General features: G+C 40.6%; 2 protein-coding genes across 6 annotated transcripts; both read left to right on the forward strand.

Moving 5' to 3' along the window:
- The first annotated feature begins 3,294 nt into the window (after positions 1–3,294).
- On the forward strand, positions 3,295–4,218 carry ora6 (olfactory receptor class A related 6). Its single transcript, XM_029425864.1, has one exon. It carries the CDS (start codon positions 3,295–3,297, stop codon positions 4,216–4,218), a length of 924 nt encoding a protein of 307 aa, XP_029281724.1.
- A 2,997-nt stretch (positions 4,219–7,215) lies between these two features.
- Positions 7,216–27,837, forward strand: mgab (MAX dimerization protein MGA b). Of its 5 annotated transcripts, none has more exons than XM_029425450.1 (22): positions 7,216–7,361; positions 9,524–10,998; positions 12,054–12,513; positions 12,712–12,808; positions 13,007–13,120; positions 13,228–13,353; positions 18,159–18,272; positions 18,449–18,815; positions 19,834–20,038; positions 20,224–20,461; positions 20,678–20,856; positions 20,985–21,204; positions 21,431–21,660; positions 21,908–22,150; positions 22,306–22,567; positions 22,831–23,465; positions 23,645–23,742; positions 23,850–23,895; positions 24,106–24,270; positions 24,856–24,967; positions 25,397–25,978; positions 26,095–27,837. In XM_029425450.1, the coding sequence occupies exons 1-22, from the start codon at positions 7,356–7,358 to the stop codon at positions 26,985–26,987; spliced, it is 6,867 nt and encodes a 2,288-aa protein (XP_029281310.1). In that variant the 5' UTR covers positions 7,216–7,355; the 3' UTR covers positions 26,988–27,837. The 5 variants fall into 5 exon arrangements, with proteins under 5 accessions (XP_029281310.1, XP_029281313.1, XP_029281312.1 ...); XM_029425453.1 differs by having other exon boundaries at positions 22,831–23,459; XM_029425452.1 differs by having other exon boundaries at positions 21,434–21,660.
- Positions 27,838–27,857: the final 20 nt, after the last annotated feature.

Below are 27,857 nucleotides of genomic sequence, written 5' to 3' on the forward strand. Positions count from 1 at the left end.
GTGTGTGTGTCAGCTGCGAAGCCCCGCCCTTCGCAAAACGGAGCGAAGGAGAGAATGTGAATGTGCAAAGCAGACAATACAAACTGAAACGTGCACGTAAATTAGATCAATAGCATAAGCGTTTAGTTTATTTAATAAAAGAGCACCTGTCAATGTGAAATTGAAAGTTGTGAATTAAATCTTTTTTATTTATTTTTTATTCGAGAAAAAAAAAACACCTTGAATTTCAGGCAGGGCGCTGGGCTTCTTTGGCTGGGCTCCACATTTAAGAGCAGGCTAAAGACTTTCCTTTTTGATAAAGATTATAGTTAGGGCTGGCTCAGGCTTGCCTTGGATCAGCCCCTAGTTATGCTGCTATAGGCTTAGACTGCCGGGGGACACCTCCCTGCTCTCCTCCTTCTCTTCCTCTCTCCTCCCTTCCCTCTCCCCTCTTCTCCCTCTCTATCTGTATGCATTTATGTAAATGTATGTTACTAAATCAGCATCCGGGGCATCATCCTCAGAGTTTCTGTGTCTCTCATGCGGCAGGTTACCACTGATAAAGTTTACGTCAGGATCAGGAATCGTGGCTGCGTCTGCTGCCCTGGTCCTGCCGGACACCGGGAAGCCTTTTTGACATTTTCCTGGATTCATCCATACTTTCTCTTTTTCAACACAACATAATTTCTGTCAAATGTTGTATTTGTACTATGTTGTTTATCCTGTACACACGACATCTATTGCACGTCTGTCCGTCCTGGGAGAGGGATCCCTCTTCAGTTGCTCTCCCTGAGGTTTCTTCCATTTTTCCCCCTTTAATTATGGGGTTTCTTTTAGGAAGTTTTTCCTTGTGCGATGCGAAGGTCTAAGGACAGAGGATGTCGTAACCTGTACAGTCTGTAAAGCACACTGAGACAAATGTATAATTTGTGATATTGGGCTATATAAATACATTTGATTTTATTTGATAGACTGTATAGAGGAAGTGAACGTAGATCATGTGACGTCACCCATTGGTTTGTGAAGTACGATTTTGAAGCCTCAAATTTGTCCTTTTGGTCGTCACCATCTTGGTTTTTTGGAACCTGAGGTGACACGACAGGGTATTGCAAAGTACAACCGAATGCTGAACAAGACCTTTTTAGACATCCAAAATGTTACAATTAACTTTCATGAACTGAAAACACACTATGAAAGGGTTAAAGTTGTAAGATGAAAACACAGAGAGCACTCAAACTGGACAATGCTGTGGTAGCGACATGTCAATCACAAGCTAGCCCAGCTGTAAAGCATACCCTGCTTTATCATCTATTTTACTTTAAATGGGACATAATATACAAAATGAACATGCTGTATTGAAGAAGACTTGAAACTAGCGATTGAGACCCTAAACTCATCAGGAAAACCAAGTTAGAAGTAGGGTACATTTTTTATAGACTTCCTTTACAATCAGACTTCCTGCTGGCATTATGAAAGAATGCAAGTTTAAGACACTTCCGCATGGGCTTCATCTTTCAACATCTTTTAACATGTTAGCATTGTGAGCATGTTAGCATGCTGGTTTCGGCATTTGGCTCAAAGCACTGCTGTGCCTGTAAGTACAGCTTCACAAAGCAATTAGTGTGGCTGTAATCTTGTTTATGTGCTAACCCCTAAAAAAGTGTTTTGTGGTAATAACCCAAAGTAAAAATCTATTCCATCTATTAAGGGGTTTATGGTTGGGTTTTCAGCAAAACACAGTCCAGCGAGTGTGTACACAAAATAAAGAAGAAAAACAGATGTGATTTGTGGAAAACCCCAACTAAATCACGTTTTGGACTGAAACAACAGTGAGGGTTGGATTTACAGTAAAATGTAGAGAAGAATGGCTCATAGAGAACATACGTTTGAAAGCGATCAATTCACTTTGTTGCACTTTAATACAATGAAACAATGAAACCACTAGTAAATGTTGTTTGAACAGGTCTCTGACTGATAATTATTGAATGATGAAAAAGGACTACTCATGCTCATTACATAACACTTAGTTTACCCATTTACTGCCAGTGTAGGGCTTATCCTTAATTACACACACACACACACACACACACACACACACACACACACACACACACACACACACACACACACACACACACACACACACTCTCAATTAAGCTGAATCAGGATGCAGTGCTTGATTGAAGAGAGTGTCTGCTAACTAGACAGCGCGCTAAAAAAAGGGAAAGAGACAAGCTGGAACATGAACTGGTCCTGTGTGAACAGCAGGGTCCAGAAGCCCCTGTCCCATTGTGCCTTTTTTTCTGTTTTTCCACCACATAAACAGATTTAGGAGGAAATTATTTATGTTAATATTTAAAATGTTTACACTAAAATACACTCCTAACTACCCTAGTAATTAAAAGAGATATTTGTCCAAACCTCATTATATTGGTATATAGTCACTTGCCAAAGTGACTATATTTTCATGAATGTCTTTTTTTTAGTACTGATCAGTTCTTCTCTCATATCCTTTGGTGTAATGATTCTCTTATTCTGTAACAGGAAGTTTCCACAAGTACGTTGTATTTAGAGACACGATCGACACTGTGACCTGAATAAAAGTTTTAACCTCAGTTTCAAACCTTTCTTCTCTGAACAGTGCACATTTTCCAAATAAATACTGTTAGATTACACACACACATGTTATATAAAGTATATAAGGTGGATAGTATCACCAATAAAGCAATGCTATTTCCATCTCAATGATATCTGTATTTTAATTTAATTAAGTGCTTTGACATAGCCCCTCAAATTTCTGTACACCTCTAATTAATTGACGGAGAAAAATTACACAAGTTAACTGCCAACAAATGGGTAATAGGGGAGATGTTAAGAAAGATGTCATCAAGTTGATTTTCCGGTATGTCTCGGTAGTGTGTTGTAAGTCAAAATACAGCATGCCAATTAAACCACAAAATGACAAAAACGAGGCAGAGAACAAGTGTTGAAGGATGTAAATGAGCTGTCAGCCAGTGGAAAAACCTGCCACTGCTTTAAATCAGACACTGCGCTGGTCTCAAGATGAATCTTTGAAAAGCTCAGAGGTAAAACTTTAATGACTCCCAGCCTTCATTGTTTCCAGCATCGTCTTGTTTTCCCCTTGTCTATAACGAGCGCAGCCAATCACCGATCTAGGTTCTTGCCATCTTTGAGAACTTGATAACAAGGGTGTCTGGTCAGTGATGCTACAAAGAGGGACAATGCGCACCACAAATTCGCTCTGAAAGTCATATCTCTGCCTGCTGTTTTGTGTGATTTAGCTTACTTTCAATAATGGTTGGTTTCTCTATCAACCTCCTGGGTTTAAGAGTCGTCATTTCCTGCATAGGAGTTGTGGGTAATGTATTTCTCATCCTCGCCATCATTCAGACCAAGTTCTCCCGAGTCAAATCCTTTGGGTTGTTCCTCTTGGGACTGGCTGCTGCCAACTTGGAGGAAATTCTCATCGTGAACATCTATGATATTATCAACCTCCAGACTCCCTCCGCCACCATCGACACTTGGTCGTGCCACACATTCAAGTTCCTGACAGTGTTTGGCGAAATCACCAGCATTCTCTTCACTGTCCTCATCAGCATCTTCCGCCAACAGAAACTGAGAGACGCCGACAGACGGGTCAACCCGATCTACCTGGACAGCATCAGGTCAGCCTGGAAGGTGAGCGGACTTTGTGTGATGCTCGCCACGCTGATGAGTCTCCCCATTTTTGTCATGAAGCCTCAAGGCCCTGCGGAAAACATCACAAGAAATAGCACCGGCTGCCCTGCAGACTTCTTTCAGTGTAGTGGAAATTATTGCCCCATACTCAACCGTGTTTACAAGTACTTTTTCATGCTGGTGTGCTACCTGCTGCCTCTGATCATCGTCACAGTCACCAGCTGCATCATCCTCTCGGCGTTGCTTAATCAGAGGAAAACAGTAATACCCGTGGCAAGCGTGAGCGGGTCGAGCCAGTTCGGCAGGAAGAGCAAAATTCAGAGGCTCCAGAGAAGCACAATAGCTGTGCTGGCAGCGATGGGGTTGTTCCAGGTTGACTGGACTCTCTACTTGATCTTCCAGCTGACTGTTAGCCCCACTGACTCTCCTTTTTGGGGTGAAATTGAGTTCTTTATCTCAACTTCCTATACATCTATCAGTCCGTATGTGTACGGGATGGGGACTAACCTGTTCTCTCTCAAGAACTTTATAAAGAAGTAACTCAAAGATTTTTCTTCTGTTTTTGAAATTGAGTTGGGAAGAGCTCTTTTTTTGTTGTTAACATTTTAAGAAACGTAACCTTGCTCAGACCTTATTTGTACTTTTCATCAGTAAACCGATTATAGCCTTGTATTGCAATTTTAGACCTTTGTTTAAATCTATGTTTAAGTTGTACACGTTTTGTTTTTGCAATTTGTTGTCAATCAACAAATTCAGTCCCACAGTTTCATATATATATATATATATATATATATATATATATATATATATATATAAAAAAGTGTTTTTTTTAATGACAAAAGCATTGAAGTCTGTCGTTTTTAAGGCTGAAAAACAAAACTTTTTGTCATTCCAGGAGAAGCTCTATTACAGCTTGGAAGTTGGAGGAGTGCAAGCAAATCTCATACGATGCAGTGCAACACAAAATAAGCCCTAAAGACATGACAAGTCTCTGCTTCATGCATACATTGATACATGCAAACTCACTTATTTCTTTGCAATTCTACACATAACAGCTGTATATGATGTATTGTGCATAGACACCAACATGACTTGTGTTTGCAGTACAATAATAAGTTGTCATCTTTTAGGAGTAAATGTGATGTAATTTAAATATTCAATCTGTTCTGAGTCAAGTGCAGGATAAATCTTATGGTTAGTGATTTGTCATGGATCACATATTAGTCATAGTGACCTACTAAGTCTAATTGGGACCAATTTGGTTAGATTTATTTAGATCTAGGTGATTGTAGGTTGACGTTAAATATCTGCTCATATGGGTTTCCATTTTAAAGTGTTAAATATAAAATAAAAACTAGGTGAATGTGTGAAATTATTTAGCTTCCGACAGCACAGCAAACTTTAACAATAACTTAACAGCCCCAAATGACATGATGTACCATAGACAATACTGTAGAGTCAATACCACCATGAGGTATGAGTGCCTCTGATACACTGAGGAGAGCCTGGCTGCATCGGGAAGACTTGCTCATTATTTTTCTTCTGTCTTGACATCTTCATTTGCGCTTTAAATGTAAACCTGACAAATTATGGATCACTTTTAAACTATATATCATGTCCAAAGTCTAAACTCAAAAGCAGTCCCTTATTAACACTAGTTTTAAAATGGTGATGCTGAGACTATATATTGTGCCTGTTCATGGTAATCATAAATGTGGTTTGACAGTTGTGACAGAGGCTCACAAAGGCCACACAAAGTCTGTGCACTATTCTTTGTCTGCGCTGCCACTGCTGATTTTACATTAGTGACATCACAATTTGGTAGCTGTCAGTACACACTGTATTGTTTGTTATGGAAGTAAAATAGAAAATACACATTATTAAAGAGTTCTTACACTGGTCTCTCTCAAATGTGTGTATTTATGCAGTGGCACGAGCAGGGGAGTAATAACCCAAAGTGTGGTGGTTAAATAGTAGTAATGTGTTATTATAAATAATTATTCTAGTTGGCCCATCATGAAAAATAAGTGATTTTTAAATATTCACGAAATGATGTGAAGCTTTTTCAACCAAAAAAAATACATCTTTTTAAGTTGTACAGTAAATATAATTATGTCTAGCACATAATAAATAGTCTGTTCCTCTGAAAATATTTAAACTTCCTGTAACTGGAGAAATTGGAAAAATTATTACGGATATTATTTTATTGTTTTATTATTGTTTTGTTCTATTGTTATTATGAGAGATTTTGCCTTGCAGATTAATAGGGTATTGTTTTAATATGGGAGCTGTATGTAACCGGCTTTCATGGTATACCCCTCACCACCAAATATATACATTTTGTCTATAATTGATCGGGTTTTTAAGACACACTGGGAAACTCCACAACAGGAATGGCTGCAGCATATAGCCACGAGATCCCCACGTGGAATGCAAAAGACGGTTAGGTTCATGTGGGCTTCTTTCCCACTTCCTAATCCTGGTTAGACCCCGCCCTGTTGATTTAATAACATATTACTCTTGATGTTGTCATAATTCAGTCTTTCTACGTATGTAGGCAGAAATATAAACCTACACCAGCGTCTTATCTATAAAGTGAAGTCGTGTTTTTTGTTGTGTTTTATTTCACAAGCAAGAAAACAGAAGCGACTCAGATCATCTTAAACGTAATCAACTCAAGATGTAATTTGGCGTTAACCCATGTCTCCAGACGTGCATAACAGCTGTGATGCACGATCGCAGTATTTATTCAGTAGTTCATTTATTGAATTATTGTCTATAGCCCAACCCCCCCCCCCCCCCCCCCCCGCCCCTTACTGTCGCCACTGAATCATAACTGAGCCATCTTCCTTCCATGCGTTTCTTATTTCACTTCTCAAAAATAATAATAATAATAATAATAATAATAATAATAATAATAATAATACATTTCTTAGTCAGATTAAGACACTAATGGATTTGAAAAGTGAGCTGCTGTCTAGATTTGCTTAGTTTATTAATTCTGTCGCCAGCAGGTTTTGGTATAGGTTTAGATATTATTTTGGGTATTAGTTTCGTCAGATCGATATTTTAAGACACCCTATTTGTTTAGGCGAGTTTAGTCCAGTTGACCTCTATAAAGATCACACAATTAAATAAAGACTATATATCTTTGATAAAGATTCGGTTGCTCCGGGTTAATTATTCATGGACAATAATTCAGTTAAAATAGCCTGTATTTATCATATTTCGTAGCCTATTAGCCGCCATCTTATCAGAGAAACGAAGCCAGTCACCTTGTTTTGCGGCTTGTGGTTCAACACTTTTAGAAAAGGTAAACTATAAGTGATTGGTTTAGAATGTGCAGGTACATTTTTATACATTGTCGAGGGGGACTATTTACAATGAAGCTGCGTTGATTGTCACATGCTATAAAATAACTTTTTTTAATCGACGTTTAGGTCAAATTCAGGCATGAAACAATTGGCCGGTAAAGTCCTGCGGAGGAAGCTTGGTCATTGGCTACTGGAGCTCGACCGCCATGGTGTACGTGTTACGTCACAGCAAGAGAGCACGGATGTGTGTGTATGTGTGTGAGCGAGAGGAGTAGAGAGGAGAGTGTGTGTGTATGTGCTTCAGACAGGGTGAGAATGGAAATGTGATCGAAAAGGTAGAAGAAGTAAAGGAAATACAAAGGAATGAAGGTAAAGTCTCGGCTCTGTGCTCTCAGCTCCGGAATTACACATCCGAAACATTTTCGCGCAAACTTGCTGAGAGTTGTCCTTACCGGTGCGCGGTCTGAGCTCGAGGTGGGAACAAGCGAGAAAAAAAAATCTCCGGGATGGTGGACTCCCGCTTCCCTCGCGCTGGCGGCCCGGGAATCACGCGCCATTGAAGGGGGGTGATATTGTGCATGCGCTTTGGCTTCATTGCGTGCACGCTCGGGTCGGTCCATACACTGGCGTGGCTCTCGGCCTCCATTTGCCAGTTTGTGTTTATGTTCGAGGGATTCACCGAGGCCCTTTCAACGGCGACGACGACGCGCAACAGTTGGAGTTTTACCGTGAACGTTATCATTATGTCGCCCCCGTAGGCCACGAGGCATTCAGCCGACGTTGAAAGGTGAGGCATTAGTGAAACCTGCAACTTTTCCAACTTGGTGAGTGGTGGAGCGGGCGGCCTTCCTCTTTACTGTGTGAGGAAGACATAGCTGTTGTTAAACAACTTAAATTTGCGGCGTGATTAATTATTTTAGGATTGAAAATAGTTTTACGGAGAACGGTTTGGAGTTTGTGTGGTAAACATGCCGGTAATAACACAGTTGATGCACTCGTTTGGCCGGTTAACACCTTTAGACCAGGCTCCAGCATCTGTGTGTTGGTGGTGTGACTGTGTGATTACTAAATTGACCCAGAGAGGGCAGGAAAGCGATTTTTTTTTAAAAAGCACATGTTATTAGCTGTCGTCGACGGAGATGATTTCATTAGAGCTGCTAAGGTAGAAACATTTAAAGATATTTCCGTTTTGAGAGTCTTAAGTACTTCAAACACAGGCCTGTCCGATCATTTCAGCCATGTCCTCGGCTGTGTGATATCAGTCCGGCAGACTATTGGTCAGTCAGACCGAAGTGGTCGCAGCACACTTCAGGAAAGACAAAGTCCACTTTCCTCAGACTGAAGAGAAATTATAAAAATACTTAGGCGTTACCACCCTTTGTGTTATTTGATAAAGTATAAGTATAATTAGTCACATGGTGTTTCTTAAGGTCTGCAAGCCAAATGTCTGGGGCGTATTTGTTTATTATTGTCTTTTCTTTATTCTTTATTCATACTAATGTTATCACCTGATTTCTCTGTATTTGTGGTTTTGAACTCTGGTCTAGATTTCATTTAACATGTTATACATTTTATTCTGATGGTGCAAATAAGGGTGTGCAACATCATCACAATTCAGCCTCTTTATGTGAAGCCACACTTGACAAAGCTTTTTATATAGCTTGGCATGTTAGATATAGTTTATAATTATATGTTTTACATGACCTTACATGGTCAAACAAGTCACCACTAGCTCATAGAAGGATTTGGCTCATGGTTGTAAATAAATTATATTTTCTCCATTAGTAGCTAATTTAATTTTCAGGAGCGTACGACCTATCCTGAAATTGCTCTGGTTTAATGCAGTGGTTTGATTCTGAGTGGAATTCCTATTGGACACAATGAGCTGTTCTGTGAATCCAGATATCTTAAATAAATTTGGTCTGGGTGCTTTATGGCTTACAAAACATTCACACAACCAGCAACAATTGAGAATGTCATAATTGTATATGATATGATATATACATTGATTTCCCAGAAAATGCAGGTGCACTTTATATTTAGACTGTGTTTATCAGCAATATATCCTAGAATATATGGATATATCCAATAACGGGTAGCACAGTGTTGCAACACCACTGATGCTGCAACTATATTGATATTTGCCAGCACCCAAAAGCTCTGTTTTGCCAAGACAATCTGAAAAGGAGTACATATTTATTTTAGGAATGTTGTAATGCGAGTTTGTGGCTAAATGTTTCTATACTAGTAATGCTACTAGTAAAACTGTTGTCAACACACTTGTGGATGTATTGAATGCTGAATTTCTCTTAATTGTTAACATTTCTTGCTTCATCTTTTATGGCTCTTATTTTTTTTCTTTCAGTCTTTGGTCTGAGTGGATGACCTGTAATTGCTTTATGTCAGCAAATTGGTTTTCTTTTCCTTTTTTTGTCTGATTTTAGCACTTGTGTTTAATTAACTCTGAAATGTATGTTGTGCACATGAACATTTCTGCTATAGAGTTAACATTATTATTATTTCATTTTCAGGTATCTGATGAAGTGGGACAGCCACAGCCCTTGGTGATGCCTGCCACAGACTCTGAACTCGTATCGATGGAGGACCCCCATGCACTGGAGGATGAGGAGGGGAGCTCCACTACAATTCGCTCCTCAGTTCCTTCTACTATCGTCCCTTCTTCAACTCCTCTTGATCCAACCACTATGAGCCCCGATGTGCCTAGTGAGACAACGATTGAAACGAAAGCTGTCTCCATGGCAAGTAATGATTGTAGCTTGCCTATCTCTTCACCTGCTAAAGCTAGCCCAGCCAAGCCTGCTGCAACGTCACTCACTATCTTTGAAGGGACTGTTGAAACGAGCCCAGCTACCTCACATATCGCATCAGCAACAGACTCCCTAACATGCACAGAAACAAGCCTTGTCAACATTTCAGAATCACCCCCACTATCGTTGTCTGTGTTGCCATCTACAACATTTGGCAGTCCAGACATGGAAACTGTCTTTCCGACTGTGCTAACCTTCAAAGGCGTCAGTGTCACTCTGGAGAATAACAGCGTGTGGAAGCAGTTCAACAGCTGTGGAACTGAAATGATTCTCACTAAACAGGGGCGCCGTATGTTCCCGTACTGCCGATATCGCCTGGCTGGCCTAGATCCTGAGCGGCAGTACAGTCTGGTCCTTTCCATAGTTCCATCGGACCAGTACAGGTACCGTTGGAGCACATCCAAATGGGAGGTCACTGGACCAGCAGAGCACCAGGCCCAGACTCTGATCCGTGCATTTTCCCACCATTACTCACCCAATCGAGGCTCAGAGTGGATGGGTAGCTTGTTGTCCTTCTACAAACTCAAACTGACTAATTGTTCCCAAGACCAGGATGGCCATATAATCCTACACTCCATGCATCGCTACATTCCAAGGCTACATGTGATACCTGTCCCAGATGGGGACGTACCAACACCTGAACAGCCTGTGGTTATGGGACCAGAGAGCATGACCTTTACTTTTCCGCAAACTGAATTCATGGCTGTCACTACCTATCAAAACTTTCGGATCACCCAGCTGAAAATTAATCATAATCCGTTTGCAAAAGGCTTTAGGGAGGACGGGAACAACTCCCGCCTAAACCGGATCACTACAGAGGCTCAACCTGTAGTGAAGACTGACACTCACCTGGTCACTACAGAAGCTCAACCTGTAGTGAAGACGGACACTCACCGGGTCACTACAGAAGCTCAACCTGTAGTGAAGACGGACACTCACCGGGTCACTACAGAAGCTCAACCTGTAGTGAAGACGGAGACTCACCTGGTCACTACAGAAGCTCAACCTGTAGTGAAGACGGAGACTCACCTGGTCACTACAGAAGCTCGACCTGTAGTGAAGACGGAGACTCACCTGGTCACTACAGAAGCTCGACCTGTAGTGAAGACGGAGACTCAGCCTTCTATTTTAAAACCTGCTGCTGAGCTCAATGAAAAGGAGGCGGTTGTCGATCTGAGGTAAATTTTATAAAGTTATTACTTATTTGTTCTGTATAAAACATACATATACACTCATGGGCCCCTTTTATTAGATGCACCTTTAAAAAAAAATTAAAGCAATCCTATACCTCCTACCTTTTTAAGATAACAATGGTCAGTTTTGATTAATCCTGTCATTGTGGCTGTTACGACCCGGCGATTAATAACTATATGTTTATTATTGTGGTTGTAGTTTGCCGGGTTTTTATACATTTTTGAAGTAACATGAAACAACAAGTTAAAAAATGTATAGAAAACCGTAAATGATTGTGCTGTGTGGTGCTACAGGTGGACTACAGGTGTTTCTAATGTTTTCGTCATTTATAGACATGAAGGGGGAGAATATGTGAAACACTGTTCAATGTGTGACAAAGTTGCTGTACTGGATTGCATTAGATTGTTTAGGTAGTATCTAAGCAAGTGGCCATGGAAAGTATCTACATCTGGCATTTTGGAAGAAGAAGAAAAAAAAAATGTTTTGGCTTGTTTTTGTATTTTAATGTTATGAAAATGTTGACCGACTGATTGCTTCTATAATATTATACCTGTGGTATAATAACTTGATAAGAGAAAAACATATCCACTACTGTGTCCAGCTTGACAAAATAATTAAAGTAACCGTAACAGCTTACATTTAACACATGATGAAGTCCAATAAACAAAATTGAATTGAGGAAATTCTCCAGTTATAAAAGTACAATCGTGTGAAATATTTTAACATTACAGAAAAACATTAATTATAAAAAGACAAATAAAATCTAATAACAAAAATATAAGAAGCAATACAAAACAAATCCATTAAAAAATAAATAGTAAATATTAAAAGGGGAATACTAGAATGTAAGCGACATGTACATAGACATAAGCTGGGTGATGGATGGTCTTTCATAAGTTAAACAGCTGGAATTACCCTATTATAATACCATAGCCATATGCTGTGCCATAGCAAGTTAATATATTTTCATAGTGAGATCATAATTATATTTTTCACTTTTTAGTGTCCATAAACGGTACTCCTTTTCACTGTCTTACAGCGCAAAGAATCTCACCGTCCCTGCTTCTGTCTCAAATGAGCAAACGACCACCAGGCTGGTCCTGAAGCCCATAATGTCTTACCCTTCCAGAAAGGATGAACCCTATATCCCCTGTATAAGAGGCAAACATGCCCTTGGTGAGCTTGTGCTTTTCCAACGACGTCCACTTGTGAAACCCAAGGAAGAAATCCATGCCGTCAGTATAACCCCTAAGGCGCTTCAAGTAAAGCCTGAAGAAATTCCTATGACTCCTACTTCCTTAACGTCGACCCCGGGATCATCACCTGGGTACCGCAAGAGGAGGAAGAGGATCAACAAACGTTGGGCGAATTCACGGGGAAGAGATTGGAAAGCTGCGGCTGCCTCCCCCACGGTATTCCACAGCCCATCATTGACTGTCGCTATGCAACCAGAGCTGGATGATGTAGAAGGCCTGTTGTTTGTGTCATTTACCTCAAAGGTAAAACACTACAAATTACTACAAATAATACTCTGCACATATCTACATGTCTCCAAAGGATTCATTTTCATTTAGTCGAGGTGTGGTGTCTCTGCATTCCTGAGATGGGGTTTGTTGTTGCGTACCAGAATGATTTTGGGTGCATAATTGTAAAGGTTCTGCAAAGTGTTTAAGCTTACATTTTTGTCTGTGTGACAGGAAGCTCTTGAAGTTCACATCAGGGACAAGCCAGCCAATAGTACACCATCAGCATCTCCAGTTTCCCCAACTACACCCATGCAGTGGAAGGAAAAAAGTAAGCAATGCAAAGATCTCTTTCATTTGGCTGACGTCTGTAACAAATGTTTTACTGCGGTGCTGCTCTACTGTAAATGTTATGCCTATCTTACATGTTATGAAAATCTTTCATTAACCTTGTGTCAACTCTTTAAATTCTATTTAACTAGCAATGAATCAAATCTCTTGTGCCTGATCCTTTTCTGTGGTGTTTCAGTGGAGGTGATTCCAGAGACTGATGAGGAGAAGATAGCCCGTGCGGAGGCTATCCTGCTGCAGGACCTCGGGGTTCTCAAACATAGACAGGTCATCCATCCTGTGCTGCAGGAGGGTGAGTTCATACAAACACATAAACATCCCACTGGTTGAGTAGGTTATACAGAAAAATGAAGTTTAGATATTTTTCTCTCAATTACCTTTTTTTTGTCCGTTTTCTAGTGGGCTTGAAGTTGAGCTCCCTAGACACAACAAAGTCCATCGACCTGCAGTATCTGGGGGTTCATCTGCCACTACCTCCCCCAATCCGACCCGAACAAGGAAATGCCATGGTGCGGTCTCCTGGTGGTAAGTTGGACTGATCTTTGACACTTTGTGCATATTTATTGAAGGTACATTCTTTTCCTGGGGCACTTACTTAGCTCTGTTTGGACACAGAAATGTGTTCTTTTCAGGTTAGCTATGAACTATATGATTTCTCAGTTATAGTTTTGACAATGTTGTCACAATAAAAAAGAGAAACCGTCTTAACCCTTATCTTTGGGTGGCAAAGACCTAGTGGTTATTTTAGGTGACCTCAGGCATGACCTCCTGAATAGTGTTGCACCTCCATCTGCAGGGTACTTGCTCAGAAGCTGACCTCCATGCAAGGATGATTTGTCCATGGTTTGGTGGTGTGAGTTTTGACCAAGCTCATGTACAATTATGATTCAGAGTTTAAATAAAATGTAAATTAACAGTTGTAATGGAGTAGGAACTGGCACTGTGTTACTCCATGTAAACAGGCCCCCCTATAAAACCTGCTTTGGACTTTATCATATTTTCATCTGAGGGCAGACAATCCATTATATGAATGATTTGTCTAATATGAGCAACACCTAATGGAGGACCGAGTGACCGTCCTACCCGCACCTGTGACCAATTACTAATAAATGAAGTAAAATAAATAATAATCTTCCCGGAGCATTGTTTTATTTCCCACAGCCACAGCTATTGACCGTGGGCGCAGCTAATCCTGTTATTACAGCAAAAGCTTCACTCAATTGAGCCAAACAAATAGACAAATGTTTACTATGCGTAGACAAAGGAGGCGCTTTTCATTTATTTATACTTGTTTTCTTTGACTTTAAATGTAGGCCATAACCCATTAAGACCTAAGGCGTACTGTTAGAAAGCTTTCTAGAACCTAACCATTATTTGAAAACAACCTCTTAAAACCCGAGGGTTTTCTGAAAATAATTATCAACGTTTACTAAAACCTTTATTTCTCAGCCTCTGAAGCCGATACAAATAGTTGAGAGCCTAAACCTTTCACTTGTAAATCATTGCACTTGGCCTAATGTCCACTAACATACAAAATGTAATGAACTGAAAATGATGACCAGTGTGCTTGTTTCAGCCATATTTTCATTAAAACTAAGAAGCAGTGCAATTACTATACCTATAGAGCTGTATCAATGTGTTCGGTGTACACAGTCAGTGTAGAGTAGTTAATGTATGTCATGGCACTGACCATGTCCACGGACGTGCTTGTTAAACCACTCAATGGGTTGAGACTTGTTATTATTTAATTTGTATTATTTTAGGTCAATTACCCCGGGCTTGCGGCGCGACTGACTCTATCGCCGTAGTTTCTTTTATTTCCTTTGTTTTCTTGGAATCCAGCAGCCCGCCAAAATTAATTGTCATTGTTGTTTTCAGTCCAAGTAACTGCTGCAGTCGGCATTAACGCTGCTCCCCTTTCTCAAATCGTTTAAAGCGACACAATGCATTTTACCTCCCCATATTTCTGCAAATCATGATGCTTTTTATCATATAAGATTACTGTTGTTTTAAACAGATACTGACCGTACAAATAGCTGTTATAGGAGCCAATGCCGTGGGCCCGCAGCCCACATATATTAACATATTTATAAAACACAAGTTTATAGCTCGACTTTCCTCACAGCAAAAGTATCACTCTCTCTAAATTTAGACAGCACGTTCACAGGTAGCCGAATGTATGTGGTAGGAAGAATTACAATAGTCTGAGTGATAATTATCTCTTCCTGCAAGCCTCATCTGTAGTTTGTCTGTCAGGTCAGATTAGAGCCTTGTATGATCTTGTGATGCAGGAAATTAGGTGAGACTGGAAAGGTTTTTGTAATTTAAGAATATGGCCTAGTAATGGTTTTGAAATGCTCTGCTTGTGTTTTTAAATACTTGGGCCAGACATTCACATCAAACAGGCCAGTGGGTCTGGCACTGTGCCGTTTCTACAACACCTCCTCTTTTTGTGTACTTTGTATAGGATGGAATTAAAGTAACGTTGATCCATAGATGTAAAGCAGATGAGCCTCCTCCTCCTTATGTTCATGCATTAAAACGTCCAGTGTTTCCCCTAGGTTTACTGCTTTGCAGGGGCGCTCACTGTGCGCGTGCATGGTTTCTATTTAGTTCTCCCCGTGTGTGTGTGTGTGTGTGTGTGTGTGTGTGTGTGTGTGTGTGTGTGTGTGTGTGTGTGTGTGTGTGTGTGTGTGTGTGTGTGTGTGTGTGTGTGTGTGTGTGTGTGTGTGTGTGTGTGTGTGTGTGTGTGTGTGTGTGTGTGTGTGTGTGTGTGAAGCCCCGCCCTTATCAAAACGGAGTGAAGGAGAGAATGCGCAAAGTAGACAGTACAAACTGAAAAGTGCACATAAATTAGATCAATAGCATCAGTGTTTAGTTCATTTAATAAAAGAGCACCTGTCAATGTGAAAAGTGAGTTGTAAATAAAAAAAAAGAATATATATTTTTTTAATTAGAGAAAAAAACACACCTTGAATTTCAGGCAGGGCGCTGGGCTCCGTCGGCGGGCGCAGCGCCCTGCCAAGACAATGGTAGGGGAAACACTGGTTGTCAGTATTCACTGTGTTATCAACACCATGAGACTTCTCGGACATCTTTCAGTAGATTGATGTAATGTGTAGATTGTACTCATCCATGTCCTGAGCAGTAAAGACGTTGTTTCCCTGTGATGTTAAATGAAAATGTTCATTTGTGTTTATACATTGTGATACTGAACCAGGTCTCATTATTTGAAAAGTTTTCCCAGAATACCATGATTTGTCCATTGCGTACCCTTGTTTAGATTTCTAAATAGTTTATCCAGTCCTGCTTTGCCTTTTTATTGTTTGTAAAATAAAAATAAAATTATATTACATTTAAATATTATTCAAAAAATAAACATGATACATAATTGGTTATGTATCATGTTTATTTTTTTGATAATATTTATTTTAGAGGGCAAGTGATTGAGATTAACACGGGATAAACGGCTAACTACAGTGGTCTACAGGACTGTCTCAGAAAATTAGAATATTGTGATAAAGTTCTTTATTTTCTGTAATGCAATTTAAAAAAAAAAAAAAAAAAAAAAAAAAAAAAAAAAAGTCATACATTCTGGATTCATTACAAATCAACTGAAATATTGCAAGCCTTTTATTATTTTAATATTGCTGATTATGGCATACAGCTTAAGAAAACTCAAATATCCTATCTCTAAATATTAGAATATCATGAAAAAGTATACTAGTAGGGTGTTCAACGAATCACTTGAATCGTCTAATTAACTCGAAACACCTGCAAGGGTTTCCTGAGCCTTGAAAAACACTCAGCTTGGTTCAGTAAACTAAATCACAAGTATGGGGAAGACTGCTGATCTGACTGCTGTCCAGAGGACCATCATTGACACCCTCCATCAGGAGGGTAAGACACAAAAAGAAATGTCTCAAAGAGCAAGCTGTTCAGAGTGCAGTTTCAAAGCACATCCACAAAAAGTCTGTTGGAAGGGGGAAATGTGGCAGGAAACGCTGCACAACCAAGAGAGATGACCGCAGCCTTAACAGCATTGTGAAGAAGAGTCGCTTCCAGAATTTGGGGGAGCTTCAAAGACAGTGGACTTAAGCTGGAGTCCAGGTATCAAAAGCCACTGTTCACAGACGTGTCCGGGAAATGGGCTACAATAGCCGTATTCCCATGGTCAAGCCACTTCTGAACTCAAGACAACGGAAGAAGCGTCTGACTTGGGCTATGGAAAAGAAGCACTGGACAGTTGCCAAGTGGTCCAAAGTCCTCTTTTCAGACGAAAGCAAGTTTTGTATTTCATTTGGAAGTCAAGGCGCCAGAGTCTGGAGAAAGGCTGGAGAGGAGCAAAATCCAAGTTGCTTGAAATCCAGTGTGAAGTTCCCACAGTCAGCGATGGTTTGGGGAGCCATGTCAGCTGCTGGTGTTGGTCCACTGTGTTTCATCAAGCCCAGAGTAAATGCAGCTGTGTACCAAGAGATTTTAGAGCACTACATGCTTCCGTCTGCTGAAAAGCTCTATGGAGATGAGGAATTCATTTTCCAGCATGATCTGGCACCTGCCCACAGTGCCAAAACCACCAGTAACTGGTGTACTGACCATGGCATTACTGTCCTCGATTGGCCTGCCAATTCCCCTGACCTGAACCCCATAGAGAATATGTGGGGTATTGTGAAGAAGAAGCTGAAAGACACCAGACCCAACAATGCTAATGAGCTAAAGGCCGTTATTGAAGCATCCTGGGCATCCATAACACCTCAGCAATGCCACAGGCTGATTGCCTCCATGCCACGCCGCATTGATGCAGTAATCCGTGCAAAAGGATTCCCAACCAAGTACTGAGTGTATTAATGGACATTTTCAAATGTTTGATTTTGTTTTGCTGTTATAAATCTTTTTTTTTACTTGGTCTGAGGAACTATTCTAATTTTTTGAGATAGGATTTTTGAGTTTTCTTAAGCTGTAAGCCATAATCAGCAATATTAAAATAATAAAAGGCTTGCAATATTTCAGTTGATTTGTAATGAATCCAGAATGCATGACATTTTTGTTTTTTTAATTGCATTACAGAAAATAAAGAACTTTATCACAATATTCTAATTTTCTGAGACAGTCCTGTATAGTGTTCTGCATTTTTAAGATTTTCATTTATGTCAATGAACATACTGTATACTTAAATAAATGTGGTTTTCTCTTCAACAGAGTGGCAATCAAATACTAAAATTGAATTTGAGACGTTTGTATTCTACTGCATCATTTAAACTTTGTGAAGCATTGAATATTAGTGTGTTGTGTCTTTAACTGACGGCTAATGCAGTATGTTTCCTTCACAGATGAGGGATTATCCTTCATCTCCCGGACAGGAAAGACGAGCGACATCACAAAAATAAAAGGATGGAAAAACAAGTTTATAAGAAGCAAAGAAACGTCTCCTTCTAAATGCGATGGTAAGGTTTGCTCGTCTTGTCGTAGCTGAAGTGTCTCTTTCATCATGCAATGGGATTAGTATAGTCATTCTAATTACCAAAAGATTAACTGCACTGAAACCAACCAAATGTACTTGTGTTTTTTTCATTATTCCTCATTGATAAATTCAAGTGTCTTCATTATTCCTCTCCTAAAGGATCACAGAAGAACCTATCTGCCTTCTGCAGCAACATGTTGGATGAGTACTTGGAAAGTGAAGCGCAGTATATCAGTGAGCGTGCTGCTGCCTTCTCCTCAAACTCAGAGGGCTCGGTGGCCTATCAGCTGCCTGTTAAAAGCTCCAGCTATGTAAAGACCCTGGACAGCGTACTCAAGCATCGACGAGCTGCCTTCAAATTCCCTGTGGGAGCCAACAGACCCTGCCCCCTTTCCCACAAACCCCTTCTCTACTCTGTCCTGGCGTCACCGCCTCCTCCTCTGGCCAGTCCTGCGACCCCTGTTCAAGCACAAGCTCGGTCCATACAGCAGTCTGCATCTTCACATGTACAGCCAGTTGCACCAAGGTACGGATTTGTGGCGTTTAATCCCATTGTTCCTGTTTTTTGTACTTTGTTTAGTTTTTTTATTTAGTTCCATTTAGGGCTGCAACATACACTTATTTTCATTATGGATTAATCTATTGATTAGTTCCATAATTAATTGCTAGGTCTATAAAACAACAGAAATAGTCCATCACAATGTTCTGAGGTGACATTTTCACATTGCTTTTTTGTAACATTTCAAATCCAAATAATTATAGTTTACCAGACTGCAAAGCAGAACATTCTTTGTTACATCTGAGAAGCTGCTACCATCAAAATGTTTAGTCTTTCTTCTTCAAACTGATTATTAAGAGTTGCCAAATAACTTTTGTCGATCGACTGGTTGTTAAAGTGCAATTTTTTTTCTTCCAGTGAACCCATGAGTCCTTTTTAAAAGTAATTTATTTAATGAATCGGCAAGTGTTGTTAAAATATTAATTGTTTCTTGTCTGATGACATGAATATGCAATAGCTAGGGACATACATTTTACATGATTAATTTTCTACAATTGATCTCCACTTTTTTCTTTTAATGCTTATTTACAGTTTCACAGCTCTTACTTGAGTGTCTATTTATAGAAAATGCTGGTTTTACTGTTTATATTTATTTATTTCCTTACTGTCAGATGTCTTTAATTCTAAGAAAGTTGCTGCCTTAGTTGCTGTTAATATCTTACTTGGGCAGCTTGTCTCTTCATTTCTTATTGTCTTTATGCCCTGATTGGAGGGCAAAGTGAACACGTGTAGTCATGCATAATGTCACTTACGTACGGGCACATTGTGAATGTTGCAAAATCAGTATCGTAAAAAAGAAGAAGAAAAAGGTTGGCTTTCCTATCCGTCTTTATTTGGAAGTGAGGGCAGTTGTTTTCTTATAAACATGCTTCATTGATTCTGCCTTTGTCTTATAAGGAAGTACATGATACAAACATTTTTATTTTATAAATTCATTTTTATTTATAAAATGAACAACACTTATGAGCTCATCCTGTCTCTTCAGATTATCTACACCCCAGCCAGGGGTCAGCCAGAGACCAGCGGTTGGCATTGGGCAGAGCCAAGGAGGGACACACAGACCAGGCTTCACTAAGGTCCAGCTCAAACTGTTGCAGATGGAGCTCGGAGCCCAGAGCCAGGGTCTGAGCAGAACACAGCTGACTCCAGACAGGCTCTCAGTGGCGCTGTCTGCAATCCTGTCCAAACAGGTATGTAACAAACTGTACAAGCGTACTCTCGCATTAAAGTAAGTCTTCCTTGTGTAATAACACATGTAAATTGGTAAGCAAGAGGTGTTGACAACAATACTTGGCAACACAAATTGACCCGTCACATGGAGAAAAGGCACACACATTTGAAATAGTTTTGCTCACTCTTCTTTCTTTTTATTCAGATGCTGCCCAGTCAGGTGTTGAAAGTGGCACACTGTCCAAAGTATAAAAGTACGGGCCCTGAATGTGGTCAGGAGTTCTGCACATTGGGCTGCGTGTGTTCCAGTCTCCGGCATCTGAACAGAGGTCCCCTCCACTGCCGGCGGCCTGACTGCATGTTTGGCTGTGCCTGCTTCAAACGCAAGATCACCAAGCAGGCGACTGAGGGGGAGAAGGAAGAAGTGATCCAACCTGTTTACTGTAGGATCAAGTTATTTTAATCTCTACAATTATGGTTTTAAAATGGATGGTTGTGAATAGATATTTGTCATCACTGCATTATTTTATAATACGGTTTTACTACAGAGCTCTTATACCTAGATGATCGTGGATTGTGTAGCTTTTGTTTCCTGCTCATTTTGTTCACAAACCTCAGTATCTCAGAAGTGTAATTAGATGCTTTTATCCCTCCACCAGCTATGACTAATATGGAACATGTGGTCCAGCCGGGCCCGGGCTCCCATTCTAACAAACTGTGGAACCACAACATTCATGGTGTGGATCCAGAGCCAATCTTCACCCCCAAAAGTCCTCCACGTTTGTTTGCCCCTGTAAAGGTCCTAAAACGCAGCAGTGTAGCTCGTACAACGCAACCGGTAAGACGAAATCTCTCTTGGATTTAATACAAGCTTTTCCAACTCTTTGTACTAAAAGTGTTTGAGTTATGAATTACACTGTTGTTACACTATGTGTGGTTGTATAAGAGTTGTTATCACAATTGCAGATACGAGAAGAGGATAAGGATCCAGTGTATAAATACTTGGAGAGCATGATGACATGCGCACGTGTAAGAGAGTTCAACAGCAAGCCTCCCCCTATAGTCACCATCGAGCCCATGATCCTTGATACTTCTACACCAAACACCACAGCAAAACCACAGGCGACAACCCCTGATGACCAGCTGGAGAAGTGCCTCAGAACTCTACTGACTGTTGATAAAGCAGGTAAGGACCCAAAAAAATACAGTATATAATTCTGTGATGTAAGAATTGCAGCAGCTAGTGAAATCCTTAAAGCCTCAAATCTTTTTCCCCTAGGTATTCTTTCGTGCTTGTTTTCTCTTCTTTTCCTACTCTTGCCTGGATGACATACCTGACATGCCTGACTGATATTGAAGATATTCATCTTATTTGTTACTTAACACAACCTTTAATGTATTATTTCCCCCAGCAGAAAAGGCTTCTCAGGAGACCATATCCAATGAATCCGAAGCGAAAAAGCAAATCGAGATCCAGTCTGCGTGTAAGTGGGCCAAGGACCGCAAAATAGTCCTGAAAACTTTATGTTGGCGCATGAATCAGAATAGGCTTTCCCGTCGCTTCTGGGTAGGACCTTACCTCATACGCCCGGTCGCCAAGATCTTCATGCGGAAGCCCAGCGGCTCCATCGTCACCTACAGGGTAGGTCTATGAGGAGTAATGCATCTGTGTGGCAGTAACAAGTGATTCAAGTCCAGAATCTACTAAATACAAACATATAGTTCTTCAGAAAGTACTGTCCTTGGCTCCTATAAAATATAAATACATATATAATTCAACAGGCCTTATTGCCTTGACTTGTGAGTTAATTGATTGACCAGTTTGTCTTCAATTCACAACTTGAATTTGATCTTGTTTTATTTAAATCTTCTACTCCACCTTCTTCTAGGTACACATCAGTAAACCATCAAAAGCCAGTGATATTGATGAAGACGAATATGATGACAGCGATGAGGAAAAGAATGCCGATGAAAGCTTTGATGGGAACATTGATGCAGAAGAGGGCGATGACCAAAATGAAGAGTCAGATATGCAGTTTGGAGTCACACCCTTTTTGAGTGGAGTGTTACCTGCCGGCAGGATGAGAGCCAGGACTAAACCTGTTGGCTGCCAAGCGTATGGACTTATACAGGTCAGGCTCAAAGAAAATGCCTTTTTATATACAATACTATTGGGGTGTAACCACATCTTGTAATACATGACTGCACATAGGGAAAACACATGGGGAAAATGATGTGTAAACTTTTAACTTATGTGAGTAATATGGTTGTATTTTTTCGTTTACAGGTAAATGGCAAATCGTACAATCAGGCCAGACTGTTGCTGGGAAACATGGGATCTCTACATCCAGCCAACCGCCTCGCAGCATTTGTCACTGGCCGGCTGCATCCTCCCGGCGGCATTTCTCTTAAAAACTCTCCGAAGTCCGACCCTGCAAACAAAATCCCCTCTCCTGGTGCTCTGCACATTAAGGCTGCTGGCACAGTTGTCCCTCCAATTATTACTGCAAGAAAAACTACTGATCTGAAGACACCAGCACAACCACCAGGTAACATATTCTCTCTGTTCCTGGACTCGCGCACAAGCACTTGGTTTTAAACTTTAATCTCAAAAACATTCTCAGAAATCTAATTCTAACATTGCTAATAGCCCTAATATAATATTATTGATTAAAATGAAACAAGTTTCCGATGACCCAGGATTTAGCTTTAAATATCTTTAATATCTAAAGATATAAAAATGGTATGTTTACAGTAGAATAACTGATTCTTTGTCTCACCATCCTGCCCTGCCATTGTTTTGTTTATTCAGCTCAGCAATTCCAGCCAGACTCTTGGAAAAAGGGATCCATCAACTTGCCGCAGCATTCACAAAACTCCTCCATCATCAACTCTTTTGTCTCAGGGAAACGAAGCTCAGTCTGCCCCTTCCAGAACAGCTCCTCGTCCTCGCCCGTCTCTCTCACCGTCTCACAATCACTGAAAACACCCAGCTTCTTAGGACAGAGCGGGACTTATTCATTCAGGATCTGCCCTCCAGCTAACCAGCGCACCACAGGCCAGAACCTGCCAGGAGTTACCCTGCCTGGGGGCTTCACCCTCATTCAACTCCCTAAGCCTGGAGCTAATGGAGCTGCATCAGAATCTGTGAGCACTACAAACATTGCTGGTGTGGATAAAGCCCAGTCACAAAAAGATGCTTTGTTTAATTTAATTAAAGGAGGTGGTGCACGTGAAAAATGGTGTTGTTTGAACGCCTTTACTCAAGCTAAGGATCTATTACGGAGCAGGTTAGTGGAGCCTGGATCCTCCTCTGAGCTTATGTGTGATGAGAAGATGCCATCAGAAGAGAGCGATGAAACTAACATCAGGCAGGTGGATATCGCTTCAGAGGACTTCAGCTCCGACTCCTCAGACTACTCTGTGGAGGGTGACGAAGATGTAAGGGTGAGGAATGCGAAATGTCTTTGTATTCAGTTAGAAATGTGTTTCTCTTACTGTAAGATGGTTTGAGATATAACAATGAATGCATGTACAAAAAATAATCTGTATATCCAATCCTGTGAATGTTGTACTTGTAGCTATTTTGTCACAGCTTTAAAAACGGCATGCTCTCTTTTCTTCAGGATGAGGAAGTGGACATTGAGACGGTAGAAGAAACAAAACAAGGAATTGCCATCGCTCAAATGAAAGAAGCTGTCCGCAAGGCACTAAAGGAGTCAGGGTAATTATGTGATTGAAAGACTATATGATATGTGGACCTGTGCATATTTTCTGCTCTTGTATGAATTTTGGCCCTCAAAATTGTTTTCAATTCTTCTCTACCTTCAGAGATTCCAGTGATGGTTTTGGATCAGCCAGGGAACTAAACGCCCAGGTACGGCCTTTTCACTGCTGTAGCAGCCTTTTTATCATGCAGCAGCCAGACATCAATATAGAAAGATATTTCCAATGTAATGGTTTAGACAATATCCTATCATCTTATCTCTGTAAACGTGGAAAGTGTTGTTGGTTTTATCTCATTAAGTACCTAGTAGTGTCAGTATTATTTGCACTAATTATCATCTCCACTGTCTCTCTATTCCAGGATGAAATGGACAGCGAACAGGATGATTGTAAGGATAAAAGGAGGCGAAAGAACCACACGGTGCTAGAAAGGCAGAGACGCTCTGAACAGCGCGTCCTCTTCGACAAACTCCAGACTGTCCTGAAGAGTGACCCCAGGGCCCCCAGGCTCCGCCTCCTCTCACTGGTCAGTTCCACATCCTGCTCGGATTCTTTCCTCCAGCATATGTCAAACTATTGAGAAGAGCTCAGACAAAAAACAAAAATCTCTCATGTGACAAACAATGTGTGTTTATGCCGGACCATAATTTCCAGTTCTCACATCCTCTACATGCACATTTAACAAACTTGCTAATCTTACTTTTTGCCTATTCCTATAAAAGCTCTTATTGTTTTCAAAGGGGGGATTTTAAATCTCAGTTTAAGGTTTTGGGTGGTTTAACAAATGTTCTCGCATCATGTCACAAATGAAATGTGATTGACAATAGAAACGGCTCAATTAAACAGTGAAATGCCCTCTAATGTCCACATCAAACATTGTAATTCATTCTATACTATGTTGTGTGCCACCAATGAGCATCAAAGAAGAATAACTTTTCCAACAAAGAAGGCATATTCCAAATGCATGTATACATGAGATGTGTATATGGCTGCCCACACAACCTGTTTTGCAGATGCAAAATACAGATTTATACAAGTTTGAGGAGATAATCACTTCACAGCTCTTGATCACGCTCTTCACTCGGTCATTTCTGTTCTGTTGTGTTTGCAGGCCCAAAAAGAAATCCAAAATCTGGTTGAGACCTCCAGATGTCTGCAGGAGAAGAAGAGGATGCTGAATCGAATGCAGTCTCTTTATGTAAAGGAGCTTTCTGTTTTGTCTGGTATGTACAATGTTTGTGGCTGCATGTTGTTACATTATGTCTCACTTTGTGCTGATTGCACCTTCAGTTTATAATTGTAGCGTTCGTCGTCTACTAGTATTGTTAATACGCTATAAAAATGTTATTTGATGAACAAGGGCGCTGATAGTCTACGTGTAAAATAACCGGGGGGGACACGGCGGTCGGAGTATCGTAATGTAATCTGTGTATGCCCGAAAACCGTGAAACACCAACTACCGCTGCAAGCCTACCACCAAATCTACTGTAAGTCTTTATCTAATAATCATGAGTAGCGTAACACAGTTGTTGCCATGAATAACAGCAGTTACCATTGCCCATGTCTGGGCACAATAGGTGAAATCACTGTGTGTAGCCTCCTTTACTGAAACTTTGTCATTTGAATCTGATTTGAATTTTTACTTTTTTTAGGGAAGTCGGACACGCTGATTAAACACAAGCTGAAGGAGATCTGCGAGAGGCAGAAAATCAGAGAAAAGAGGATGGAATGGAAGCCTTTCTTTTCCCATCTACTCCAGTCCAGAGCTGCTGTTCTGCAAGGCACTAACCCTAACTCCAAGGTCCGGCCCACGCCACTGTTACAGCCCGATTTACACAGGGCTCCATCTCAGGCTAACCCACTTACAACATCAGCACAAAAAAAGCTTATGTCCCTGCTCCAGCCTAACCTACAAAGGGCTCCAGCCCAATCCAGTGTACAGACACACATGCTTCAATGGGTGTCTTCTTCAGTCAAGGATGAGGTCATTGCACCCTCACTACATGGCGGTCAGGCAAAGTTTGGGGGCCAACAGGAGATACCCGGTGCCCAAGCCCAGGTCGGTACGTCCAAGTCCCAAACGGAGAGCTCAGTCGCAGCCCAGGATGGCGCCTCACTTAAGTTCCCAAAAGCCAAATCCAGAAAACGTCCTGTTCAGTCTGCAAATCCCTTTGCTCTTCCTCTGATTCGCTCCAAGACCGGCAGAATCATACTTCCCTCATCTCTGAAACCACGTAAGTTTAAACACCCAGCTCTGGACATGATTTATTCCCTAGGTCAAATTATCTTCATTCATGTAAGTATTATTATATTGTTTCATATATATATATATTTTCCTCTTTTCTTACAGTTGGTCATGGCTTCTATACACTCACCGTAATGCAACCCAAGCAGAAAGGAGAGAAGGATGACGTTGGGTCTTCAGCTAATGATGTGGACTCATCTATGAACCAAGACAACAGCTCGTCTGAAGGTGACCACCCTTTAGATTTGGCAAGCAGTCGTATTTTGGAGGACGACAAAACCGTAAAATCTTCAAACTCTAAACCAAAGCTTTCAGGTGCAACAGCCCCTCTGGCTGAGCTTGCACTCCTTAACAAATCAATCGTTGTGCCTTCGGTGACTCTGCAAGCTGTGGAGAACAGCCAGGAGGGGGGCCCGGCGGTGGGTTTCAACAAAACACTGGCGACCGCCTGTTTGAGTTTTCAGTGTGTGAAGCAGAGTCCTACTGCTGTTGAGCCTGTAGTGCGCCGTGGCAGAGGCAGGCCTCGAAAGATCCTCGTTACCCCTGTTAGTGCAAAAGAAAAACATGCTGTGGTAGAAGACACCAGTAAAAGTGAAAGTGAAACATCTATTCTGGTTGAAGAGACACAAAGTGAAAAAATTACTTTGGAATTGACCAAGACGCAAGCCAAGGACTCCCCAGGAGTGGTTAGTGATAACCCTGTACCGGTCAAACGAGGCAGAGGAAGGCCTCCGAAGAAAAAGTCTGCACAGCTATGGAGTCCTTCGGATGTGCGAGCAAGGAGTCCATCTAAATCCAACGAGGACAGCCCTGTCAGACTTTCTTTCTCACGTTTTAAAAGCCCCAATGAAAGTCCTGCAACAAACGCCGCGCTTGGAGAAGTCAACACATCTCGGCCGTTAACCCGAGGAGCTTTAGGAAAGGACTTCCCCAGTGCTAAGAAACGCTCCTGGATAGACGTAGAAAAGGAACTGGAACCAGAGCTTGAATTTGAATAGTATCTTCCTGTAGCTGCAAAAGCCAATGCACACAGGCATTTGACCTCAGTTAGTCTCAGAGCTGGATGCTGCTCTTTTCTGTGTCTGTTGGCACAAAACTCAGTGGACTTTTTTCATATTACAGAGAGAAGTATATAGGTGCTTTGGTGATGAGTATAAAAGGAAGCATTATTGACCTGCTGAATGTATTTACAAACGTGTTGGTAACTCCCACATTCAGTTTTGATGTTATGTTTTCTAAAATGGATTTCTATCACAAACAGGATATTGAGATTAATTCAAGTATGTTTTTGTTGAAGTCATTTATTACCGATCTGTTTTATGCAAATGAATTCCAATGCATTAAGATTTACAGTGTACATTTAATAACACTGCTTCATTAACTCTGTAAAATGTTAATTTATGTCTTTTCCATTTTTATTATGAATTAGTTTGATGCATATATCCTTTTTGAAATTCTTGTAATCTGTTATTAACTCAGTGAAAATCATCTGTAGTAGCACTTTATGTTGTCTGTAGAAACCACCCATGATGTCTGATGTCTTTGCTGTAGTCTTTAGTGATCTATATTCTGGAGAGTTCACTCACTAATATGCATTTAAACCTGATGAGTCACAAGCAATCAAGAGAAAAGCTACTAGCCATATATTGTATCTATGAAAATAACCTCTGTAAATATTGTCTTTCTTTTTTTATCGCATTATATTTACTTTGTACATGATTTTGAAACACTGGTTGTCCTGTTACTTCAGTTCAATTGAAAATGTGAAAAATAATGTGGCCTTTAAAATCAATAAAAACTACATGCATTTATTATGGCACCATTATGGCACCCTTCAGTCTCTCAAAGTCAAAGGAATTTTGTATTAT

Source organism: Cottoperca gobio, chromosome 24, assembly GCF_900634415.1.
Source record: "Cottoperca gobio chromosome 24, fCotGob3.1, whole genome shotgun sequence".
Classification (NCBI taxonomy): domain Eukaryota; kingdom Metazoa; phylum Chordata; class Actinopteri; order Perciformes; family Bovichtidae; genus Cottoperca; species Cottoperca gobio.

What these genes read in the sequence shown, in the direction of transcription:
- ora6 (XM_029425864.1), top strand. Translation starts at nt 3,295, where the DNA reads ATGGTTGGTTTCTCTATCAACCTCCTGGGTTTAAGAGTCGTCATTTCC.
- mgab (XM_029425450.1), top strand. An exon ending in GTACAGCCAGTTGCACCAAG is followed by an intron (nt 18,816 to 19,833) that starts GTACGGATTTGT and finishes CTGTCTCTTCAG; the next exon opens with ATTATCTACACCCCAGCCAG. An exon ending in TCCCTCATCTCTGAAACCAC is followed by an intron (nt 25,979 to 26,094) that starts GTAAGTTTAAAC and finishes CTTTTCTTACAG; the next exon opens with TTGGTCATGGCTTCTATACA.